The sequence below is a fragment of the Psittacula echo genome, assembly GCF_963264785.1.
Source record: "Psittacula echo genome assembly, chromosome: 7".
Taxonomy (NCBI): domain Eukaryota; kingdom Metazoa; phylum Chordata; class Aves; order Psittaciformes; family Psittacidae; genus Psittacula; species Psittacula echo.
The window spans coordinates 4,499,884-4,525,098 of record NC_137740.1 but is presented as its reverse complement, the minus strand read 5'-3'; the positions used below and the strand labels follow the sequence as shown (position 1 = coordinate 4,525,098).

Below are 25,215 nucleotides of genomic sequence, written 5' to 3'. Positions count from 1 at the left end.
TCCTTGTGTCATACAAGCCTTAGCAAATTACACAGTTTGCTAAATTCTCAAATTAAGATTTTATTCAAATGGAGCCAAGATGTAAAATGTTAAAGCTCAAGAGTACTAAAACTCTTCAACTGTAAGTTGTTTGGCATTGTAATTTTAAACTTTGTTCATAGCTTTAGGCATTTTCAACTCAGGCACTTTATATGAAGGTAAGTTAAAGAAAAATGTAGCATGAAAGAGTCCAGCAAGTATCCAGAGTAAAACTTGCTTTCTAAGTGCTTGCACACTGAATCACTTGTCCATGCCAAGTATTGCTGAGTCCTGCTTCAGCCTTTGTCAGAGGCAGAATGACAAATCCATCATCTTCTGCCCCAAATCAAAGAGAAACCTGTCATTGCTTGGTGAACTTTGACCAAGGAATCCAAGTTTGAGTCAGTCAGGCCTCTGACAGCATGCTCTGAGTTGCAGACCTTGCCGTACTCACCCCATTAGGTGCAATTTGCTGACATATGTTTATCGTGCAAATTAAAAGAAGGGAAACAACCACCATGTCATCGGCAGTTCCAAGTGTCCTACAGAGAGGCCCAGGCTTCATGTCAAATGGGGAAGACAAGCATATGATAGTTCCAAAGGAGCAAACAGCAACTCGTAGGAAAAAAAGCCATACCAGAACACCCCAGGTGAAGATTCCTCGCAAGGCAAGAGTCAGGAATAAGGGCATGTCATAAAGGTAATCTGCAAACTAAATATTCAGATAATTACATTAGTTTGCATTCTGATGCATGCAGATCTTTCAGTTCAGTGTCTCTCTAAAGCACTTTTAAAGATCTCTTGAACACAGAAGCTTTCTGTGCTGTCCAAATCTCCTTATGCTGTTTGATTACTCTGCCCCATTTCTGAGAGGAATCCCCATTGCCCCCACCTTGAAAAGAAAGTATTGTGCTTGACATTGAATCCATTTGGAAACTGGGTCTTCATGCCTGTGCTGAGTATATGCCTCTCTTTAAAATCTGGCATCAAGCACAGGCTATGAATGCTTGAAAATGAGGCCTCAAGTCTTGCTTTGGTGTGGACAGGAGCCATAGGACTGAGTGATTATTCCTCATTAATGCTAGTTTGTTGGGTTGAAAGATAATACTCCTATCCATGGTGCTTAGTTTAGTCTGTAGATTGAAACAGACTCCACAGCCCTTTCAGGCCCCGTGATCTTTCAGGAAGATTTGTTTTGATGATATTCTACACCCTCACTTGTGACTTCCACCCTCATCTTTCACATCATTTCCACTGCCTGTCACATTTCTGTACCAGCTGGGATTCCAGCTTTAAGAAAGTGCAGAGCCAGTGTGGGCTATCTGAATTTGGAAATACCTGGGGAAAAAACCCCAGCAGCTTTCTAAGATGAAATCTGATTTGAAATTTTAGAGGCAAGTTAAAATCCTGAAGTTCAAATCTGAATTCATATTTGAAAGTTCCAGCCTGACCATCTCCAGTTCTGCTTTGCTTCCTGTATGTAATCCCACACTCCTTTCTCCTCTCTGCCAGGAGGACTCCTCTGAGCTAGGAACTCCAAGAAGTATCTTCACTAGAAGGTGCTGGAACCAGCAGTGGATGGTAACACTTCCACTATGGCATTGCCAATATGTGCAAAAAAGGTAATTCACATAATGATACAAACTAGTTTTCATTGCTGGGTCTCTTTCAATCCTCTACGTGTTACACCCTACTGACAAGGTAAATGTAGATTTATAAATACTTACAGGTCGAGGTTGTCCTGAGAAACGCTTGTTGTAATCTCTAATGTCATGTACGATTTGTTTACTTGGCTTATCATGTTTCTTTTCACAAGAGATGCTATCCAGAAGAACCACCTTTCATAAGAAAAAGATCAGCATTAGCACAGTGTATGTGAATATCCAGTATAAAGGACAATGTTCTGTAGTGCCGGTCCCTCCAGAGTCTCTCTTTCACAACTGGATCTTTGTCCAGCTCTGTCAGTTCCATAATAGCAAGAATATTTTCCATTTGCAGCCTGCATCCAACCTTCCAGTATAACAGGCAGCCTCTGACCAGGGTCACATGAGATTGGGAACTTCCATATTGCTTTTTCTGGAATGTTGTCCCAGAGACTCAACAAAATATACAGAAGTAAAATGCTGGAGGTCTGTTTAATATTTCACAGAGTTGCCTGATGGGACATGTGTCAAATGCAGGGTCATTCAAGTCTAAATGGGGTTTGAAATGCCATGGAAAATCAGAGAGTAAATAAAGTTGATCTTAAGAGCTCAAACTTGTCATTTTGTACATATCATAATGCAGATAGAGGTAAGTCTGACCTTTTGTCTGCAGAGAGGGCAGGTTATTGCTGCTAACCAGGGACTGTGTTTCCAGTAGGTGATCAGACAGGAACCTACCAACAAAAAGGAAATCAAGATACATGAAATATATTTGAGCATATGTAATGTTTACAGGAGATTATCAGAATTAATAAACCCTTTTTCTACAACTAATTGTGAAAATGAATGTAATTTTATTTTCATTTCATAATTAATTCATAAAATTTAATTTCGATATGTGGTTTTACTCTGCAAAGTGGCTGTGTAAAAATGGAGCCTCAGCTCTTCCACACTGGTATATGCAGATACAGGGACATCCCAAGAAAAACTTTGATTCAGTTTTTTCTCCTGTGGATAGGGTTTTGATCTCAAAGCTCCTTGGGTTGCAGTTTGAAGCACTCAGGAACATGGGGTACCCTTCAGAGTGCAGCGCTGGGCAAAAGCAGTGCAGGTACGTAGAGATTGAGTTCCTCCAGAGCCATATGATTTTTAATGGCTATGAGGGCCAGTTACCCCAAATAAGCAGCCAGGGCACAGCCTGGTGATGCAGCCTTCCTGTGGCACAAGAAATCTGGAGAGGAATTTTTTACAAGGGCCTGTAGGGACAGGACAAGGGGGAATGGCTTTAAACTGACAGAGGGGAGATTGAAATGAGATATTAGGCAGAAGTTCTTCCCTGTGAGGGTGCTGAGGCGCTGGCACAGGGTGCCCAGAGAAGCTGTGGCTGCCCCATCCCTGGCAGTGTTCAAGGCCAGGTTGGACGGGGCTCTCAGCACCCTGCTCTAGTGGAAGGTGTCCCTGTCTGTGGCAGGTGTTGGAACTAGATGAGCTTTAATGTCTCTTCCAACCCAAACCATTCTAGAATTCTATGATTCTATGGTGATACATCTTGGTGGTGAAGTACCATACATGAGGCTATTTTGTCTGTTTGTCCCCTCTTACCGTATTTCAGCTCTGACCCTTCTGGACATCTCTGGACAAATGAGTTACTCTGTTCTTTTTGATTCTTCTAACCCAGACAACTGCTAATTTCCAGATACAACCTGCTGGGGTCTCAGGTGTGCAAAAGGGGCAGAGTCTGAGGACAGTGCGGTTAAACTGCATGTATGGCTGACAGCAGAAGTTGACGTATGTGAATGTCAGTGCTGGCACTAACAGCAAAAACAGCAAAGCATAAATAGCATCTAATCAGAAGCAGCCCAGCTTGACTTTCAGCTCCTGGGCACAGTGTGCAGTGTGACAGGTCAGAGAAAAAAATCTCTCAGCATTGAAACTGATCAAATTTGACAAGAACCCCAGTGAGAACAGAAGCAGAATGCTGACTGCCATTTTGATGGAATTGTTTTGTTGAATTGAACAATGCTCTTTGTTCTTCAGAATAACCAGCAAGTAGTTTCTTGTACACCGCGCCCTAACAAGAAGTCTTTGGGAGCCCTCAGTGCAGGGTTTTTCTGCACCCAGACTTGCTTTGTCTGTTGTCACTGAAAAGGGGAATGTTGGAGAAACCATTTTTGAAATCCAGTGTAAAAATGTTCATGCTGCCATCAGTTATATGTCCTGTACTAGGACTGGGGATGTTAAATTTGGCCCAAAGATGTTTTTTATGAACCTTGCTCTGACTTGTGCTTTTAACTTTCATTTTCATCTGAGTGCAGGGCTTTTCTTTCTGACTCTTGTATTTTGTTTGCGCATACACAGCCGTTGGCTGAGCCCATGGCTGTGCTTATAGCTAAATCCTGGTGTGGTATGTATAAATGCAGTCTGGTAGCAGCTTCCAGTTTTCACTCCACCACTGGCATTTGATAAGGATCATGCCTGCTTTCAGGAACCACTTTGACCTCCTGGGTTCAGATCCTGTATCGTAATCCACACGGCTGTAGTGCTGCACCTGTGTTCAGTCCCAGTGATAGCAGTGCTGAGAGATCCCAGAATTCTTCAAGGGCTTTCAGAAAAGAGCCCTGTGCCTTATGAACACAGGCTGAGAGAGCTGGGCTTGTTTTGCCTCCAGAAGAGAAGGCTTCCAGGAGACATTATAACAGTCTTCCACTACCTAAAGGGGGCCTACAAGAAATGTGGAGAGGGGCTGTTTACAAGGGCCTGTAGGGACAGGACAAGGGGGAATGGCTTTAACCTGCCAGAGGGGAGATTGAGATATTAGGCAGAAGATCTTCCCTGTGAGGGTGCTGAAGCGCTGGCACAGGGTGCCCCGAGAAGCTGTGGCTGCCCCATCCCTGGCAGTGTTCAAGGCCAGGTTGGACGGGGCTTGGGGCACCCTGCTCTAGTGGAAGGTGTCCCTGCCTGTGGTAGGGGATTGGAACTGGACGAGTTTAAAGTCTCTTCCAACCCAAACCATTTTAAGGTTCTATGATTTTCTGAAAGTAAAATTTGCTGCATGCAGAATCCTTTGCTGAGTAGAACAGGAAGGGAAGGACTCCTCTGAAGCTGACCTATTTGTGCTTTGGTGTACTTTTCCATAAACTAGACAAAATCCCAATTCATTCTAGGCTGCTGCACAGCCTTGTGAGGGAGGCTGGAGGTTTCTCTAAAATACCTCTGTGGTTATTGTTAATTAGAAAAAAATAATATTGCTCAAGGATCACTTTTCAGTTGAACTTCCTGAACATATGGTTCACCTGAAGCTGAAAAGGAAAACTGCAGGACAAACCATATGAATTACTACTAATAATAAAATCAGACATTTTTTATAAGTCCACATTAATCTTGTTTAAAAGCTTTGGGTTGACCACATTTTTTAAATAAAACTTTTACCAGAGTGGAATTTATTAAGAGAGCTCAGCATTGCCTTAGCTCTGGTCCACAGGGCATCAAGAGAAGTTTTATTACTGACTTCAGTCACACCAGACTTAGATCTACATAGAATGGTTTCGATAAGCCCAATGTAAAGTTTTATTGCTTTAAGACATGAAAACCAGACATGTCACAGAGGCCGCTCCTACTATATAAACATAGTCCTAACATATAATGCAGTGCACTGGAGTTAGAGCATAAGTGATGGTGTACTTGAGGAAGTAAAGCCTGGCTAAGTATATACAGCTAACAATAACAATATATTCCAAGCTTGTATATGGCAATTCTCCTCTGTAGATCTCAAAATAAAATCAAAATCAAGTCTGTATCATTTTGTCATATTCACAGATGGAAAAGGGAAAATTAACCAGGCCAGAAAAGAGGGAAGTGTATGATCTTTGTTGTTAATGTCTGTCTTTGTACTTGAAACTGTAACTACTGTGACATTATTTGAAACATGTTTTGAGGCCATATGCTTACTGTTTGTCTTGGAGTGAGTTATATTCAAAGCATCCTTTTCCTGTATGTTATAAAACAGTGTTATAAAAACATGAAACAACCTCAAGTATTAAATGGTGTCACTCATGAGGGAGAAGAGCCCTACATAGTGTCCCTAGCTATTGGTGAGCCACTGATCTGTTGTGGTTTCAGAGGATGGAGAGAGTGGCAGTGGTGATGAGGAGATGGGCTATATGAGCATCATTTCAATCTAGAGAAAAATGACACTTCCTAAAGATAAAAATGTGCTTTTATTGCACTAAGCACCAACAACACAGCCCCTTGTTTTCATTTATGCTGATGTCTTTTTATAACATTCTTATATGGTAAAAAAAAAAAGTGTAGATTGCTTGTAACTATAATTTGCACTTGCTTTGAGGTCTCTGTAAAATGCCAGAGCAGTAGAAAGAAGCTTTATGATTCTGAGCAGTGTCTCCTGATGTGTCTTGCTGTTGCAGTATCAGACAGTACTGCCTCCAGCTGCCTGCCTTCCCTTCTGCCAGACATTGCTGATGTTGTGCTGCACAGTAGCCCTGAAAAACCTCCTGGGGCAACTTCAGCCTCATCAGATCATGGTGAACTCTATTTCTCTTCCCAGCCCTGCTGTGAGGATGAGGACATTTAGAAAGGAACCTGATAAGCAGCTGGGGCAGGGAGGTTGTAAGCTCCACCTGTAAGTTCACTGGACAATGTATCTCAGAGGTATGAGAGAAACAGTGTTCACTCCAAGTGTGCTGGTGGCCTTATCCTGCTGCCTTTCAAAGCAGGAGCAAAGCTCACACTGGCTCTAGCAGTGCAGAATGTGAGCCTTAAAAATCCTGAAATCCCCTTTATAAATTATTTATGAACATAACTCCTTCCACTATTCCATGCTCCATCCTTGCTTTCCCTTTGAAAAATGATTTCAATTTTGTAATCCTAACCATATGGCTTAGCAGCCTCAAAGAAGGCATTTAGCAGTCACATTTAGCTAGAGAATTCTGGGTTTACTTAGATTATCCAGTGACTAGACATGCACTGGGGAGGCCAGGACCATGGGCAGCCTCAGCAGAAGGACCCTGTGAGTCCGGATCTCTGTTTCCTGTTAAGCCAGATCCTGGGCTGGAATACCCAGTTACTGAGCATGCATCATGATGAGATGTCTTTGAACCCACATGTACATAATGTGGTCACAAGATTTTAAGATCTACTTAAAAATCAATAAAAAAGAATAAGTTTTATACATGACTAGAAACTCACTTTTTGAATTGTTTAATATGTAACTTCCACTATTTTTTACTATGTTTAGAAAGCTTTTACAGGACCACAAGCCAATGTAATGATGCCACATTGCTCTAGACCATGTCTTTATTTTACACAAGTGTTTCTTATGGGAAGCAAGTCTGGAACAGAATCAGACCTAAGCCTAGCATGTCAATTTTCACCAATAAACACAATCAGAATTAATTTTATGGGTTAGCTGGATTTTTAGGCTGTTGATTTAAAAGACAAGCTGTCTTCCCAGAAGTGAGTTCATGCTTGGAGGTAATGCTTCGTGTTTGTTACATCTTGACCTATCTATCTCAGTTATACAGTGTGTGACTATTAGACTGTTGAGTTTTGTAACTGTGGTGTTTTTTCTTTGTTTGTTTGTTTGGGGTTTTTGCATAGCTCAATACAAATTGTGTGATTTTGTGGTGCGTTTTACCCATTCCATGAGTTTGTGTTGTAATTTAACAGTATCCTGTGAGACAACCTATTCTTTACTGTGAGAGTGGTGAGGCACTGGCACAGGTTGCCCAAAGAAGTGGTGAATGCTCCATCCCTGGCAGTGTTCAAGGCCAGGATGGATGTGGCCTTGGGTAACATGGTCTAGTGTGAGTTGTCCTTGTCCATGGTAGGGCTTTGGAACTGGATGATCTTAAGGTCATTTCCAACCCAAACCATTCTGTGGTTCTATGTAAAAATGGGACTTCTCCTGCTTCTAGTGAGAGCACCTACATTATTAGTTCCAGGGAGAATGGCTTGGTCCTGATTCTTAGTAGGATATGAGATTTCTTTAAGAACTGCTTTATTTTGTAGCCCGGTTCAGGAAACTTACCACAGAATAAATGTCCACAGTTGGTTTCTACTGGGAGAGTAGCTGTCTGGAGACAGATGGGGCAGCTGAAGTCACTGTGATTACAAGGTTGCCAAATTTGGAGGGATTCCTGGAAAAGAAGTAGTACAGAATCTTCAGTAAATTAGTATTTTGATTGACATATTCAGTTCATTAATAGTAATTTACTATGATTTGCAGAGAGTCACAGAAACTAAATATAGATGTCATGCATAAGTGAGCATTACCATTTTTCTTCCTCCTTTGCACTTATGTCTATCACTTAAATGTACTGAAAGAAAGTTCAGTGTGTTCACTGCCTTCCTTGGGTGGCAGAATGATATTCTTAGTGCATACCGTAGGCTACATAGCAAAAAGAGACTCCTAAAGTAAAGAAATTACTTCCAATCAATCCTTTTGTTTGCTTAGCTAAGTCTATAATTACAAATAGTATTGAGCTTTGTTCTTAGAGAGGGAAGGTGAGAATTCTGTAAGTCTGAGAAATGATGAAATGACATTTTGAAATCCAAAGTGTATGATCATATATCTGAAGGGAAAAGCTGAAGTATGTACATTGGTCTTCCAGTCTTTGCTCCTAAATCATTGCCTGTAGGCAGTAAAAGCCGGTTTGGCAATATGTTCATCTCTGCCAGGATTGTTTGATACAATGAAACGTAAAATAGCTATTCTTACTTGACGTTGATTCCTTATCACATTGGAAGTTTTTTGCTACCTTTATTATGATGCATTAGCCAGTCTGTAGTCGATGGTGGACCCACCTATTCCATCTTAGCACACCACAGACACTCTTAAATTTGACTGTACGTTCAATTGCCATAACCACAATGAGATCAGTCTTTAAAGAAAATGTAGTATAGTGTGGTTAGTGTCCTTTCTTTCTTGAAATAAAGTGATTTCAATGTTTTTATCAATCTCAGAAGCAGAGAGAGTAACTTCTGAAATTGGGAGGGAGCTTCCAAATAAGTTCCTTGGCTTTAGGATAGAGTCTTGACAGTTATTGAAGGTTCTCCACTGCCTACACGTGGTTAGCAAGGTTCAAAAGGAGATGGCATTAATTACAATTATGTTTTGTATGTTGATCAAAAAATGATGAAGTTCACATGGTCTTAAATGTGGTCTTAATGACCACAGAGGTCCAGCACTATATGGAATGGGTAATATTTTTCCATTACTGAAGTAAAGCATTCAGATGAGGAGATGGCATACTTACAGATATTGGTATTGCTGTATACACGCTGTCCCTTGATGCCCAATTTGGCCTGCTTATTTGTTTTCCAAATACCTGGTTGGCACTTGCCTACATGACAGATCAATGAGTGCATTTCCAAGTATCTGACCTACTTATAGAAGTTTTTATAAAGAGAAAACTGAATAGAATCTGTATTTTGCATGTAATAGTTCCAAGAAAGAAGAGAGGGGTCATCATGTAGGTCTGCCAAATGAGTGTTGAGGAACCCAGGTCTCTTGCCAGAGCCATGCCTGAAACTGTGAGTTAAAATTAGCAATTTTAAATCAGCACCTTTAATACCAGTCTTTCCTTCCTGTAATGAGGATCTGTAAATAAGGACTGAAGGTTCTAAAACAATGTGCCACAACTACTAGAAAAAGTCTTTCTCCTTTACTGTTTGTTAAGGTATGAATGTATTTGTTTCTGATTCTCAACAGAAATATTTCAGATGCTGAAGAAATTTGCATTGTTTTCAGATTTTCCCCTCTATGCGCTGGTAAGATTATCTCCTGCTGAGATACTAACCCCACACTAGCACAGTAAAGCTGCCATAACTGAGTAAGAATAACTACAACACAGCAATGATTGGATTCAAGTCCAGTACACTGACAGGTGAAGTCCAGGCAAGCAGGTTTTAACACAATGCTCCCTAAAATTCATATGGCCCACCATATGCCTGTATTTTGACTTCCCATGCAGTACTGATGGGGTATTTGCAGGTTCAGAAGAGCATTATTTCAACTCATGCAAGCTGTAATAGTTTTCGTCAGCTGAGGAACTGCCTAGAGCAGTTGTGTTTATAAACACTGCATCCATGACATAAGCTGATTAGGTATCTCCTCTTTATTTTTGCAAAGTAATAACGCATTTCTTTAGCTTTGTCTCATACAAGAAAGGGAACTGAATGTGTTTCTGATTATGCAATAGATAGGGAGTCAAGGGAAACCCAGCATTCCCAGACCATAACCGCTGGAAACTTTGAGAAGCTCTTTTGCCCTTTGCAACCTGAAGAAGTTGAAACCACTCATGTATTTTGTATTAGAATGTGTTGTACAATAATTAACTTACTATATGGCTCCTAGGGGACAAATGATTAGTCGTTTGTTTCCAGATGACTCATCTTCTGCTGACTTACATGAGCAAGTCTGCAGAAACAGAGTTTATGCTGTTCCAAAAATGGGAAAACTGAATGTTGCTGCATTGCCATCTGATAGCAGTTCTGGCTGCTGAGGTAAGCTACCACATGAAGCATCAGCTGTGTGCAGGTTCCTGTTGAGACCTTGAAAATGCTCAAGCTCTGAGAGTTAGGACTATGCATTAGAGCAAAGAACCAGGAAATGATCCTGTATTAACAGCACAGAACTAGGCAGTTCTTTACACATACAGTTAAGCAGTGGATGTTCTTAGGGATGCTAGAAATTTCTGAGTTCAAGAGGTACGGGTCATCAAATACTATTAAATGCAAAGGTAATACCGCTGACTGAGGAAGTTCCTGAAGCATCAATTGGTAAAGAATGAAAGAGTATTCTGTGGAAGCATCATTCATGTTTCTTTATTCTTCTGTAGGCATGCATTGCTGCAGAGCAGGCAAGCTGGCTTTTGTGTGATGTGGTATAGCCATTCTTACATTAATAGGACATTTGGGGGAAAAAGATGCTTGGGGTCACCTTCAGCAGAGATATGAGTGGCTTAGTCTTGTCCTGAGTAGATAGGCTAGGAAAACCATGCCAAATCTTTCATTTATTTTTAATAGATTATGTGCACATAATTAAGTCTCTGATTTATTGAGTCCAAGCACGCAAACTGGTGTTCAAGCTGGCTTTAGCCTGGTTTCCGGGGGACCGCCCAGCTGGATCTGATAGAAACAGAAGACAGATGATATCTGACATAGCTATAAGTCTGCCAGAGTTAATTTACCCCTTCCAAAATCTTGAGCCAGCCTTTGAAAATTTGAACTAGCAGATTGAATTAGAGATTGAAGTAGTGATCATGGCAGTATTTTGTGTCATAAGGCTTTGAGTTTTAGATGGCATTAAAGAGGCTTAACAAAATGAAATATTTAAGGTGACTTTGCCTAAAACAACAGATTTTTAAGGAGCTTCCTTTCATATGGTAGTTTTACATGTAATTACAAACAGCACAATTGAAATTGTCATTACTGGTAACATCAGGAAGAAGCTCTTCCCTGTGAGTGTGCTGAGGTGCTGGCACAGGGTGCCCAGAGAAGCTGTGGCTGCCCCATCCCTGGCAGTGTTCAAGGCCAGGTTGGATGGGGCTCGGAGCAACCTGCTCTAGTGGAAGTATCCCTGCCCATGGCAGGGGTTTGGAACCGGATAAGCTTTAAGGTCCCTTCCAACACAAACTGTTCTATGGTTCCATGATTTTAGGCTAGAAACTTTGAGTGTGACCATAAAAACTATTATTTCATAATAGGATACTGATACTGTAAAGCAGCTTTGATGAATCAAAAGGGGACAATGGAAGTAGGTTTCTAGAGAGCATACGGAAATCAGGCCTCTCTGCCAGAAACATCTCTACTATGGGAGAAGAGGGGTGAACTTGCACCATTTGTCACCAGAAGCATCATGTTTTAGTAACTTGATTAGCTGCAAATTACAGCATGCCACAAATCTAGCACAGTAGATCAAGTATGAAGTTCCTTCAGGATTCATGCTGCTCACACTGGTGAGGTTTGAAATGAGTCTGTTCGCAAGTCTGTGAGACAGAGGGAAGCTGAAGAATTCTTCATACTTCACAACCACAGAACTCCCATTGTGTTATATCAAGATATCCAAGTCAAGATTTTCCATACAATTTTCTTAATATCATTTCGAACACCTAATGTTAGTCTAAGGTTTATTCTATAAGGATGCTGGGGAGGGACTCTTCATTAGGGACTGTAGTGGCAGGACAAGGGGTAACGGGTTCAAACTTAAACAGGGGAAGTTTAGATTGGATATAAGGAGGAAGTTCTTTACTGTGAGGGTGGTGAGGCACTGGAATGGGTTGCCCAGGGAAGTTGTGAATGCTCCATTCCTGGCGGTGTTCAAGGCCAGGTTGGACAGAGCCTTGGGTGACATGGCTTAATGTGAGGTGTCCCTGCCCATGACAGGGGGTTTGGAACTAGGTGATCTTAAGGTCCTTTCCAACCCTAACTATTCTATGATTCTATGATTTATCTTTAAAAACCTTAAAATACTGGTGTTTCTAATCCAAATATTATCATAGAATCATATAATATTCTTGGGAATCATGCCACAGCCAGAGTGGGATGGTACAGTGTATAGTCCAGTAGAAGTCAATCTACTTCATTTGGAGGAAGCAAAAAAACCCCCCAAAACAACCAAAACCAAACCCCAGTGTTCAGGAGTAAATTATTCTGACAAACACACTTCGAATCCAAAGATCTAGAGAAAGCCTTAAATTCTGCCACCTCAAATTTTAAGTAAGAAGTGCCACAATACCTATCTTTTGCGTATCTCCCCACCATGAATTCCCTAGTGCAGAGTTAAGACTCCTGTGCACCTTATACAGCACAGAGAGAGACTGAGATACATGAGAATTGTCCCTAAATCACCAAGCCAATTACTACAGACACCTACTAGGAGTCAACAGTAATATGGCTTATGTCCCAGCTCTCACCATTTGCAAGGGGTGAGCAACACCATGGTGTTGTAAAGCTGATGGCCTCATCTTCTCAAGTGCACAGGAGTATTCTTTGAAAGAACTGGGCAGGGCTTAGCATTTTCAAGGAGTGGAACTGGTCACCTTTAAATACTACTCAGTGCTGAAAGCCTGAGAATTCCATAGGGAATGCTGCTGTAGTGCTTTTACTGACCAAAGAGATTCAACCCCCAATGTCTGGTATGGACACCACTGGCAGTTTTCACCAGACCATGCACCTAAATTAGATAATAGACATAAAGCGACTCTATGTAAAAAGCAGTGAGGGAAAATGACTCCTCTACTTTCACAAACTAGCAAGATGATAGTAAGTTGAATGTACTGTGACACACATGCTTCTATATGATAGAAACAGCTTTTGACAACTTACATTAAGATTACAGGGGTTGCAACGGATGATGATGTACAGCTTCATTGTCATATTTTAAATCTGCTGGTTGGCAGTGACCATGGGAAGTTTACATGTTTATTTTTAAACTTGGTTTTAAGATCTAAAATCAGGTCCTTACGCTTACATCCCTTCCTCAGTAAGCACCACAGGTTTTGGGGTCAGATGTGCAAAAGAATTCTCCATGTAGGTACCTCATCAGAGGCCAGGCTTTGGAGCTGTTCAAGCCTAGAAGTTCCCTGTGTGACAGTCAGACTTTCGAGAAAAAGATCTTTTCCAATCTGGATACATCTTTTGGCTTAAAACAAAAGCTGAGCATTTCAGAAAATAATTCTAGTGGAACTCTGCAAAATCAAGTCTATTATATTAAAGCACAGCCATTAGATTTGATACATTTTTAATACTTGCATGCAAAAGAAAAGTGTGAAGTAGTGATCAGATTGTTGATTATGAAGCCAGAAGCTGCTGGGTGTAAACCTTTTTCTCTCTGGCTCGGCTCAGCTCACAACATCTTTCAGTTTTACCACAAGGAAATTGAGTTTTAGAGCATCAGTGATGAGTCCATTCTCATCAACATGTTTCAAGAGAAGGAATTAGAGTTTAAAAAGCACTTGGCAGATTCAAGTGCTAACAAACAAGTTATATTTTTTCCATGAGCATGTGCTGTTGTTTAGAAGTAAAATAGACCTTGCTTTGAGGATTAAATTTGTTAGGAAGGCATGATACCGTGTGACCTCATGGTCAGATTTCTTTGATAAGTGAGCAGCTGCTCCCAGTCTCAAATGCAAAACAAATTCAGATGATCAGGGAGGATACACTGGACAGGTCATTATTTGACATATTTGATATTTAACTAATCACAAGCAAACAAAAAATATGATGTATCTGAAAGGGAAGAATTGATTCAGGTAATTTTTCCAAAAGTAATCTAATGATTGAAAGTATAAATTAATACTTCAATTTTCTATTTATGATAATACTAAAGAACACTTCCTACCGTGGTTCAGAAGACCTGCATAAAGTTGGGCTTACCATTCCTCTTTCCAGAAATTATTGAGAGGTGCTGAGTAAGTTACACCAGCTGACAGTGTTGGGGTGAAATCATTCAGTAAGGCCAGCTATGCATCTTTGTCAATTATTAACTTTGTTGCCCAATGGCAAGGGTATGACAGGTCTTCTAAGTTATGGTTATGAAAGAAACATGATGGGTTTTCTATTTCCTCCTAGAATAAAGCAAATCTGCCTCAAAATGCATAGGAGTCCTGAAGAAAACAACCAACAGCTCTCCCTTTCTAAGCCATATAAATAAATCTTCTCCTCCCCAAAGATGTTTAAAGTAATTAAAAAAGATACCTGAGCCTAATAAAAAAATTGCATTACTATTTTTAAATATTAACTTGATCAAGGGCACACTACAGGTATTTTGATCATCTGAGAGAGTAGCAGCTTATCACTGCTGTTGTGAAACAGGCTTCAAACTTGCCAGACACTTGTGATCCTTTGGAATTGCGTAACTGCAGAATCAGATAGTGTCCAACTATCGAGTAAAGTGAAGAATTTAAGCAGAAAGTCTAACATGGTAAAATAATTTTAACTGAAGGGCATATATACTTCATAGGGTACTTATTCTTTGTGATGTTTTATGGTCCTTAAGAAAGGCTTGACTTCTGTAAAGATATTCTCCAATTTAATGCAGCAAAATTAGTAAGGAAACCTGTTCAGGTTTTGTGCAGTGTTAACCATCCTGATCCTGATTGAACAAGGCACTGAAGCACATGCCTGATTTTCAGCCCTCAGGTAACACATAACCTCTTATGAAGGGGTGAAATGGGAGTCAGTAATATTGGAATGGAAATACACTTACAGAACAAAAATAATGCCCCTGGCATTCCTGCTGAAGCACTGATAAGTTAAACAAAGCACTTTTCAAAGCCTAATAACCGGATGGGATTTGTAGCATAAACAAGGCTCCTTGTTAGTCACCAGTCCCCAGGGCATCTTCCTCACTTTGTTACAGATAAATTGGCAACAAATGAAATAGTGTGTGTGATTTCCTGCCCTGGGTATGCATGCATGCTCGCATGCCAGTGTGATAGCTGTCATTTATTATTTATCCAAGTATGTATACAAATCTACAGTGTGATTTAATTACTTATTGAAGGTGCCAGACTGACAGATGCAGAAGCTGGAGCCGTTTCGTTATCCGGAGAACTGACACAGTGGAAGGAAGCAGTAGCATCTTCTCCAGGCTGTTCTAATACAACACTTCACCCTGATGGACTCCCTAAATATGTGAGCATAGCTCCTGCTCTCCAGCGTTTTCCCAGCTACTCTGCTCAACATGTTAAATTCATAATGGCTGCTAACAAAGATGTCAGTTTTTCCTGTGATTTTTTTTTAGACAGTAATGTTTATACACTGGAAAATGGGTTTGAACACATTCAATCTATTTGAGCAAGGCCATCAGGCATTTGATTAGTACTAAAAAAAGGATTTGAATGGTTTTAATACAGAGGCAAAACCCTTCTAACTAAATAATAGCAGAAAGATTACAGATATTTTGTAAAGGTGAAATGACCCAGATTCTTTCTACTTGCCAGCGGCTGCAGGCGTAGTGCTGTGGCTCTTTTGCAGTCACTCACCTACCAGACATGATAATCTTGGAAACTGGCTGCTAAATTCTGCATTGTTTCAATAAGCAGGATTTTGGTTCCATTTTTTATGTCACTCTAAACCTATTATTGCTTGGTTACCACTAGAGTTCAAAGCACTTCCCCTGGCCCCCAGGCACAGCTAGATGCAGGGCAGCAAGGAATCAGCGCTCTTCTTGCACTTTCATCAGCAACCAGTCTTTAACTGGGAAACTGAGATATTATTAGGCTTGACGCATTGAATTTGACCATACCTGTTTGAGAAAGACTGTTAAATAATAGCAAGGTTCCCTTCACATATCTCCAGAATATTTTGAGAAGGATAACAGACACAAGAAAATCTCCTAAACATCTAAGAATCTATATGTAAAATCAGTAAAAACATGACTGTTTAAGGCCTGCCACTCCTCTTGACCTTTTTTGGTCCCAGTTCATGCTGAAAGTTGCAATCCTGGATCCATTTTGTCCAATTGTAGGTTAGGCTTTTTGGGTGCTAGGTCTTTTACTGAGGCCTTAAAGCATAACTGCAGTGTAAATAATAATGTTTACTGATAATAAATGTGTCATTTTGGCTTTGGAGTTGAAGCTGGTGAATACTTATTTGTGCTTGAGTTATTTTGCATAGTTGAATAGTCCCATCAAAGCCAACAGGTCTGCTCATGCCAAACACTTGTATTATTGCATTATTAATTCGCAGTTTTACAAATCAGGTTTCTTATTCTACTCCACAAAATCCTACCTAACCAAAAATTGGGGTTGAGAAGTATAAAGATGGGGTTGAGAAGTATGAAGATGTGAAATCACATTTCCTGGCAGTGTTCTGGAATACAGCCTCTCTAATGGCATTTGACACAAACCAGGTTTTTAACTGAGATGGAGGTTTGAAGCATGCACTCTCAGTTTGTCCCAGCTGTGACCTAATTCCATTCTGGGATGTAAGAGTGCTGGCTGCTGGATACATAGGCAGGCTTCCCAGTGTTCTGCTGAAATAAGGAGCTAAGTGATCAGAACTGCTGTGAACCTGGTTCCTATGCAAAAGCAAAACATGTCAGACCAGCTGTCAGTGAAGAGCATCAGGAAAGCAAGAGAGGAATCTCTCTAAATGGAAACATAAGTTGAATGGTTAGTGGAAACAGACAATTGTAACTTTTATCTCCAAAAACGATCCGAGTGCAAAATGTACTTTTGTTAGAAATGCATATAAAAATAATTGTAACCTCCCTGGCACTACTTGGAGAGAGCAAGCTGTTAAAAAGAGGCTCCACCTCCCTGCTGCAGGAGTTGGCTTTCACTCTTTGGAATATGCTGTATCAAGAGAACCTTAAAATATGGAGAGGGGAGAATAAAATTCAGACAAACTGCAGTTTATTTTCAAAGAAAAAAAAAGGAAAAATGTCATTGATATAAAAATAATGGGAAATCTGAACTCAGTTTTGCATGCTAACTTCCTTATTTAATACATAAATGTTGTGGTGAGTATCAGGGTAGTTCATCTTATGCTCTCCATACCTTCAGCTTGCCTACTCTGTGTAGCTAGGGTGGGGTTTTAGACATTTCTGTGTTATTTAATAGCAAGTGATAGCTCTGACATTTTCACCTGTGTTTCTATTTCTGAACATAGACTTTTCTTCAACAAGAGAATACTATTTAAGTCCTCCATTTAATAGAATCATAGAATCAACGAGGTTGGTAACAAGTCTTCTAGTAATTTTTCACACTAACTTACAGATGTTGAGAAAAGAATGCTTTTTTATAACTTAGCTGTTAATTTTCCACTTAAAAATAATGAACAAGTAACTAACATTTTAGTCAGTGAATCTTTTATACTGATGAGAATGTTTTGAATAATAAGATAACGGTATAAAACAGATACAATGAAACATAGAGTTGTGAAAACTATTTTGTATTTAGAGACATATTAGCAGAATTAGTTTCTCTGTGCAAGACTACATGCCAGTACTCTGGCACAGAACCAATTTAAAGAGATTATTTCTTTTTGGAAATTAAGTTGGATTTCCCTGATCCTGAATAAAAACCCCATGCTCATGAGCTTACTCAAGACGTAAGCCCAGACTGTGGTGAAAACTGGAGATGTTTGGTGTTCAGTATTAAATAAGGATATTTTCAGGATCAGAATCTACAAACCAAATGGTCTTGTTGGGACACAAAACCATGTGCCAAATCAGTGCCTTAGTGGTCAGAACATTGCCCTGCCTTTTCAATGCTCCTCTGGAAACAGGATTTGAAAATGTGTGTTTGTGGCAACTCCACCTCTGTCATAGTTCATATTCCACTACTGAATTTCTTGTCACAGGCACCAACTGAAATTGTATCTGAGAAATTTAATACATGTGAACTTGTAAAGCCAGGAGCTGCTACCATAAGAGTGCAAACAGATCCGTTATGTCAATTCATGTCAGCTAGCTAATAGTGGAATTGCCAAAGCCCACTATCACTTGTGACCTTGTTCGCTGAAAAAAGGATGAGTACTAAAATAGAAGGGCAGAGATCTGCGAGAAAGTAAACAAAAAGCCAGAAATAGAAAAGCACAGATAGGAAATTGATACTGTTAGGGAAACAACCGAGGCAGCGAGAGAGCATGTGAGGAGGGAAGGTTGCAGTGACAAAGTGGGGTCTGGTTGAGGAAAAATGGTGTCATAGAGGTGTAAATATTTTACCCTGCTTGAGTCACTGTGCATAAAAGTTCCTGATTCTGAGATGTTTTCCTGAGATAATCGAGGAAGATCATTCCTTAAAGATGTTAATCATTTATCTCCTGCTGTATGTAGCCAAAAAGTACAATTACAAAGACCTGGCCACAGTCTACTTTGTAAGTGTAGGTGGGTGGTTTCCCGCCTCTGATCTGCTTTGTTTCCTGTATAGCTTGTTATGGAATTTAATGAGATATCATGACTTTTGGTTTTTTGACATTATTTCCATCTTTTGTCTATCCCTCCCTTTCCTCCTCCTCCCCATCCCCAATGGGAATTGCATTATCCTAAAGCAGAGATAACCCATCATTCTCTGCACTCATCTCCTAGTTCTTTAAAAAGTGACCAGGTAGAGTAGTCCTGATATAGTCTATCTTGTCTTTACCCTTTTCACAGTGCAAAGTGAATTTCCTTTCCCCAGGAGAATTTAGAGACAGTGGCCTGGTCAGAAAAACTCACATATATAATTTAAAAAGAAGCCACATCTCTACAGAACCTGTGACTCTGAAGAGTACCAAGTCAAGTAACTTAAGAACTGCTTCAAATCAGGTGCAAGCACCTTCTTTGTCCACTCAGTTCGTTTCCCCTTCTTTTTCTAAGAAAAGATCCAACAAGTTGTTTTTTTTTTATTTCCCTTAGACATAAGATTAATAGGAATCCTATTGCAATTTAGTGTTCTCTGTGATAAAATGGGATTTGCAGAGCTCATGTTAGTAATATTGTTAAAGTAACAATTTCCAGTTTATCAATGCCTCACTCACTGGCATATGATAAACCTTAACTAATATTTGTAAAAGTACTTGCTATTTTTTTGTGAAACTACTATAATATACTAAATATTATTATTCTGTGAAACAGGTGTAGATATGCACACTTGCCAGTCCAAGCCATCATAGTTTTAATGACTATTTCTCACCATCATTAAGTCTCTGGGGATGAAAGAAAATGTTCCTTGAGTTAAGATGTGCTAAGAAAAGCATAAAGAAGAGCATAAATGGCTCACGAATTCCAGGAATCCCACTGGCTTAAACAATCCCTTATTAAAAGCAAGTGTTCTCATAGTTGAATGAGTTCCAGGAAGGGCCTCAAGTGATGAAAGTATTTCTATCTAATGTGAAAATATGTGAAAGATGCTTATTCCATGTGAAAATATTTCTACCTTTCAGAAAAGCCTGAAGACAAGACTCCTTCAATGAATACACTCTCATACAAATTATTAGTTTTTTGGAATTAATAGACAAAATATCTCGAATTCGTACTATTTTGATAGTGAATAGATTATAATGACTTTCATCTCCTATAACAGCCAGACAAAATATTTCAAGAGGATTTTATAAAATAGATACTTCAGTTACATAGTGGAAAATTCTACATTCATCACCATGACATTGCTCCCATTTCCCTCAGGGTATCATTGACCTGGAAAGTCCATAGAGCATCTTCAGAGAAAAAGCAACGGGATCTCCTTCAAACACATACAGCACAGTAGTCAGTCCTGTTGGCTCATTGTGCAATATAAACATGCCCTACATACCCTGTACCTTCCTACTCCTCTCACCTAAACCACCAATATTGGTACCTCCTGCCCTCACCAAAAATCATACAAGAGCCTGGATGAGAAACACTGTGAAACAGTCAGCTACCCCAGTAGTATTTCAGCCATCAGGACTGTCTCTTTTTACTCTTTCTGGTTTTACCCTTTCTTTCCACCTCCTCGAGCTGTTTTTCTCAGAGGTGAGAGGTAACCAGCATCAGGTGCCCAAACAGCTTCTTTTCAGATTATGCTAAAGTCTCCATGTCTCAACCACTCCCTGCCCTGGCAGCTATTACTTTTGTAAAATGCAATTCTTGGCCAGATTGGAAAACAATAATGAAATTAAGCTGCATCAGTCCCCTCCCTCCCTGTTTTTACACCCCAAAGGAGTAAGGAACGGATTGGCATGACTCTCACAGCTGCCACAGGTCTCTTGGGTAACTTTCCAGGGAGCAGTCTGGCCTTGGGGTGCAGCAGTCACAAGACTCTGAATGCTGACTGCCAGTGACCTGCTGGTCTTGGAAGCCTCATCTGACTCTTGTGCAATCAGGAAACACAAACCTGCATGAGACCAGCAAGGTACTGATAACCCTCTGCCAGTCAAATAACATGAGTTTACATGAGAGGTTTTATCTTCATATTTTATGATTTTTAGGTATTCAGTTATGGTGAATAATGTCCTAAATTTGCCACGTTTGGAGAATAATCACATAGCCAATCCCTTTTTCATGAAAATATAACTTCCAATCCACACAGAGCTTGATTCAAAAGTGGGAGTGTATATGCCAGGAAGATGTAGGAGATTACAACAGGACGTGAAGGGACACGTGGCCCAGGGAATACAGCAAGTCTCAAACCACTTTGTATTGTGCAGTAATTAACTGCACAGATTTTGGCACCTGCTTAGTTTCTAGTTTCTTCATCTAAAAAATTCAAATACACCTCAGCACCACAGAACAACATGAGGCTTACTTGATGCTTCTAAAGCAATCCTCTAAATGCTTTCAAAAGAAAGATGCCTGCGAAATGCAGACTTCCATAAATATATTGTTCAAGCTACTAAATCTGACTGGAAATCTGAGGATCATTTTGCGTCTCATGTGTGCTAACGGTGAGAAGCGTGCAAGTTACGTAAGTAACCACCAAGTGTCACTGTTTGGTATTTTTACATTCTGACATCTCTGTTCTCATTAGAAAAGGACTTTTAGATGCAGTCCTGTAAATTAGGATTTTCCAACATGAATAAGAACGTTTTTAAACTAAAAGAGACTCTACCACACAAGGTACAGGAAAACTCGGGTGTCTGGATACTTGGCTTTCTTGAGCAAATCATAAAATAATGCCTGAACTAAATACTGTTCATATTACTGGATATAATAATGTGAGTCCCATTGAAATTAAGACACCCCAAACGTTAGGCATCAGATTTTATTTTTAAGCCTAGCAACTTAAGTTATTGTAGCAAACACCATTATTTTTTTTGTTTTTATGAAGAAAGGTAGACAGCCTGAGATTCACTGAGATTGTCAGATGCTTTGTCAAAGATCCCTTTGGCAAGGGATGCACTATCAAAAAGAGTGAACACAGTTTAAGTAAGTAAGCTCCTATTGTAAAAAGTAATTTAACCTGACTTTAAATTAGACATCAGAGATTGAATTGCAGTTCTGGCATGAGGTGCCAAGCCAGTCCTCCCGGTTTCTAGAATGTTAATACAGGTCATAATCTTTGATGGGCACCAAACCAGATTTTGCTGACAAGCATTCACGTAAGATGCAACTCATGAAGGAATTTCCAACCAGGCTTAAAAAATAATATCAAACCACCTTACTCTACATAAATTGCATAGCTTCCCTTTGTTATTATTTCTTCTACACCACTACTGAACTCTAAGCGTATCTTGCCACCACTGTGGTGTTCCTGATGTGCTCCTGCTTAGCTGCAACTTGAAAGATGTAAAATAGCTGCACAAATTTCCATATGTATTTGTGTTTTATTTCTCTGTAGAATGCCGTAAGTGCAACATTCCTTAGAGAGATTCTTGCAGGGTGGTGATACTGGTTTATCTGGGTGAGCACTCAGCCATTAGGAGTCAGCGGTGTGATGTAGATGTAACAGCCAGGGCACATGGGTGAGACAATCCCTCCTGACATAATCCCAGATTACCAAACCTGAACAGCCTGCCTTCTTACAAATGAGTGCCTCTCCCACAGATCTCAGCCACACTCTCAGCACTACGGACAGTCTGTAACACCTTTCCAGCATAGCCATCCCTTAGGAAAATAATTTCTAGATGCTTTTGAATGAGGAACAACCCTGAAACAAGGACATTAGCCCTCTAGTGGAAAAATATTGTCTGCAGTAGTTTTTGCATGTATGGAAGATCACCCCAGTGAAACAGTATGTTGTCAGAGCTCTGAGTGCATGAATAGACCTTAATGGCTTCTCTTCGTGCTTCCATCCGCACCCTCTGCCTATGGGACACTTTATGTAAGCTCAGCACTGTATTTAACTTCAGCAGAGTCATAGTCAGGTCTGTGCCCTGCCGTGGACTCCACTGATCTGGACTGTGACCTGTGGGCTGAGTTCCTACCTTGATCTTCAAACTGCCTCATCACTGTGCACCTGCAGACTGTGCCTGACTTTGGTTACCCTCATGGGTCCCAACTCTGACTGGCAGGTTGCCTTCCAGGCTTTACCTTGTACTTGCCTCATCACCATCAACTTGCCTGATCCTCTGATCATCCCTGGACCTGCCCTGCTCACCTTGCTTGGATATTGTGGGATGGAGTACTGGCTCTTGCCTTGCTGGCTGTGTTCCCACTCTTGGCTCCATATTCCCTGGGAAGCAGCTGGCTTTTGCTGCTCCCTGGCTTCTGTAGCATAAACCCCGGAAAAAATGAGCATCCTGTAGAAACCACATAAAGAAAGTGTGAGAGAGGTTAAATCTGCAGAGAAAGAGCGTATGAAATCAAAAAGCTGAAATGCAGAATTATGTTTTTGTCAAATGGGTCATCGGAGATTGAATAAAGGTTGTTAGGAAGTGACAGATGTGGTAGGATGTGGTAGGACAGAAGTGTTAGGATGTGGTATTTCCTGAGAAGGGAAAGGACATAAAATTATAGAAAGGAGAAACAGTAAGCACATGGAAAGGGGTAAAAGAAAAATTAACAAAAGCTCCTAGAAATTATAAAAGAGTGAAAATTCTAAAACCCTAAAATTAGCATGCTCAACAGCCCAAATCCTAGCACAAAACTCTCTGGGATTTTACTGTAAAAACCTTTTATTCCTTATTCTATTTTTAATAAGGATTTCTGATAATCTTCCATGGTAACCAAATCTCTTTAAGAACGTTTGGCGAAGGAAACTGTCAAAGGGTATTCAGAAATCCAAGTTCACTCTTGAGCCTTTATCAATTCTGGACAGCACTATGAAGGGAAATAATCATATAAATACTGTTTATGCCCCACCACAATTTTAATCTCTGTGAGTAAAAGTAGAATTAGTAACAGAAAATTAAAGTGTGTATCTTAAAGTCGAATAGCCAAAAAAAAGAGCATGCAGTGCCAGTAAGAGCTATTTATTCAAGTTATTTAGTCTGCTCTTGGGCTGACCTAAACATTGATGTGATTAATGACATCCACATTGAAGTAACAGGCAATGTAAGAATCTTCATAAAAGAGAATCAGCTAACAAATACAACAGTTAAAATCAATTAGTAAAAGAGGCTGTTGGAAAGAAAAGATACTGAAGTTCTTGTGCTGAAACTGAAGAGAGGCAGAATTATCACATCCTCTCAGTTTAAGGTTTTAGGCTTTTCACTGGCGTGCCTGAGGCAGGGTATTACAGAAGACAGGATCTTGAACCTGGCATACCTAAGAGCTGATAAAATAAGGCAAGTTTTTGCTTTGAAAAAAATGTAGTAGAGGAGAGCAAGTAAAAGAATTCTGGTGTGTTGGTTTGGTTTTTTTTTTTTTCTGAAACAAAAAAGATCAAACGAAAAAGTACTCCCGCACTTTAGGTATCATGTAGTGAACTATGTAAGATGAAAAGAACGTGCATGGTGCCAGTCTGGTGGTGGTTGACGTGCTGTGCAGTCAGTGATTACAGGGCTGCCTGTGGAGAGGTGGCAGTGTGCCTGGTGCTCTGCCAGGTGGATCAAAGGCTTGCTGGGGAGGACCAGCCCAGCAGTGCCCCTCCAGCCAACAGGCCCATGGGAGACTGGAGTATGGTGGGGTTTGTGTGGTACTAACAACAGCCTCCGAGGCTCAGCAGAAACAAAAAAAAACCCTAAAAATGCGTTGCCTTCTTATTCCCCCCTGAGTTTCTGTGTGGGAGCAGTCGCAGGATGTTTTCAGTTTTGGAGCTGGGCTCTAGGTAGCATGAAAGAGCTTGAGAGGAGCATTATGTGGCTCAGCAAGCACAGATCCCCAGTTTTGCTGGAGCTGTTCCACTGCCTGCCAAGTATGGTCCACCAACAGCCTTCTGCCGTGGCACCTTTGCTCTGGAGCAGTGGCTGCATGTTTTCACTTTGGGACCTGGGCTCTGGGGGCACGTTGGAGGAGCATTCAAGGCCAGGCAGGATGTGGTTCTGAGCAACCCCATCTAATTGAAGGTGACCTAGCTCATTGCAGGGGGGTTGGAATTAAATGACCTTTGAAGGTCCCTTCCAAGCCAAACTACTCTATGATTCCATTATTCAAATTGGTATGTTTGACCTTATTTAACAATGCTATTTTTTAGGCAGTTCTGTACCCTGCTCTGTAAGCAACATTCGTGGCTGGTACAGGTACACTGACCTACCTACACCTTAGGCACAGTGATGCCTGTCAGCGATTCACCTCCGACCTCCGCGGCCCGTTCGCCTCCGGTCTAGGCTGTGACGGCCAGCAGGCGGGAGGCAGCGGCCGCCATGTTGGGACGGAGCGGCACATCTTGTGCGGGCTCATAGCAGCGAAAGGACAACAGGAGTTGTACCCACAGAGGCCCCAGCCCACATTTCACCCGGGGGTAGGTGACAACACTCCCGCTGTGTCCCCAGAACCCCTCCCGAGGCCGCACCGAGGGGCGGCAGTTGCGCTGCGAGCTGAGAGAAACCGCTGAGGCGAGCCGCTGAGGCGAGGCGTGTCCCCGCCCCGAACGACTACTCCCTCCTTGTGATTGGCGCTCACAGCTAGATCTCCCCTGTGATTGGTCGCACCCGCTGCCACTCCCGGCGGGTTTGAAGGCATGGGGCAGGCGGTGACGTGATTGGCTTTACAGCACCCCGTGCCCCCGCGCGCGCGGAGGTGCGCGCC

The 25,215-nt window shown here is 40.9% G+C and overlaps 1 protein-coding gene across 1 annotated transcript; it reads right to left on the bottom strand.

Annotated features, from left to right (window-relative positions):
* Positions 1-91: 91 nt before the first annotated feature.
* LOC308223796 (E3 ubiquitin-protein ligase RNF170-like) lies at positions 92-25,149 on the bottom strand (the record flags this gene model as incomplete). Its single annotated transcript, XM_080623242.1, is given in 7 exon segments — positions 92-730; positions 1,746-1,856; positions 2,322-2,395; positions 7,708-7,816; positions 14,058-14,075; positions 14,079-14,106; positions 24,980-25,149. Coding segments are annotated over 7 exon segments (816 nt in total). The 3' UTR covers positions 92-424.
* Positions 25,150-25,215: the final 66 nt, after the last annotated feature.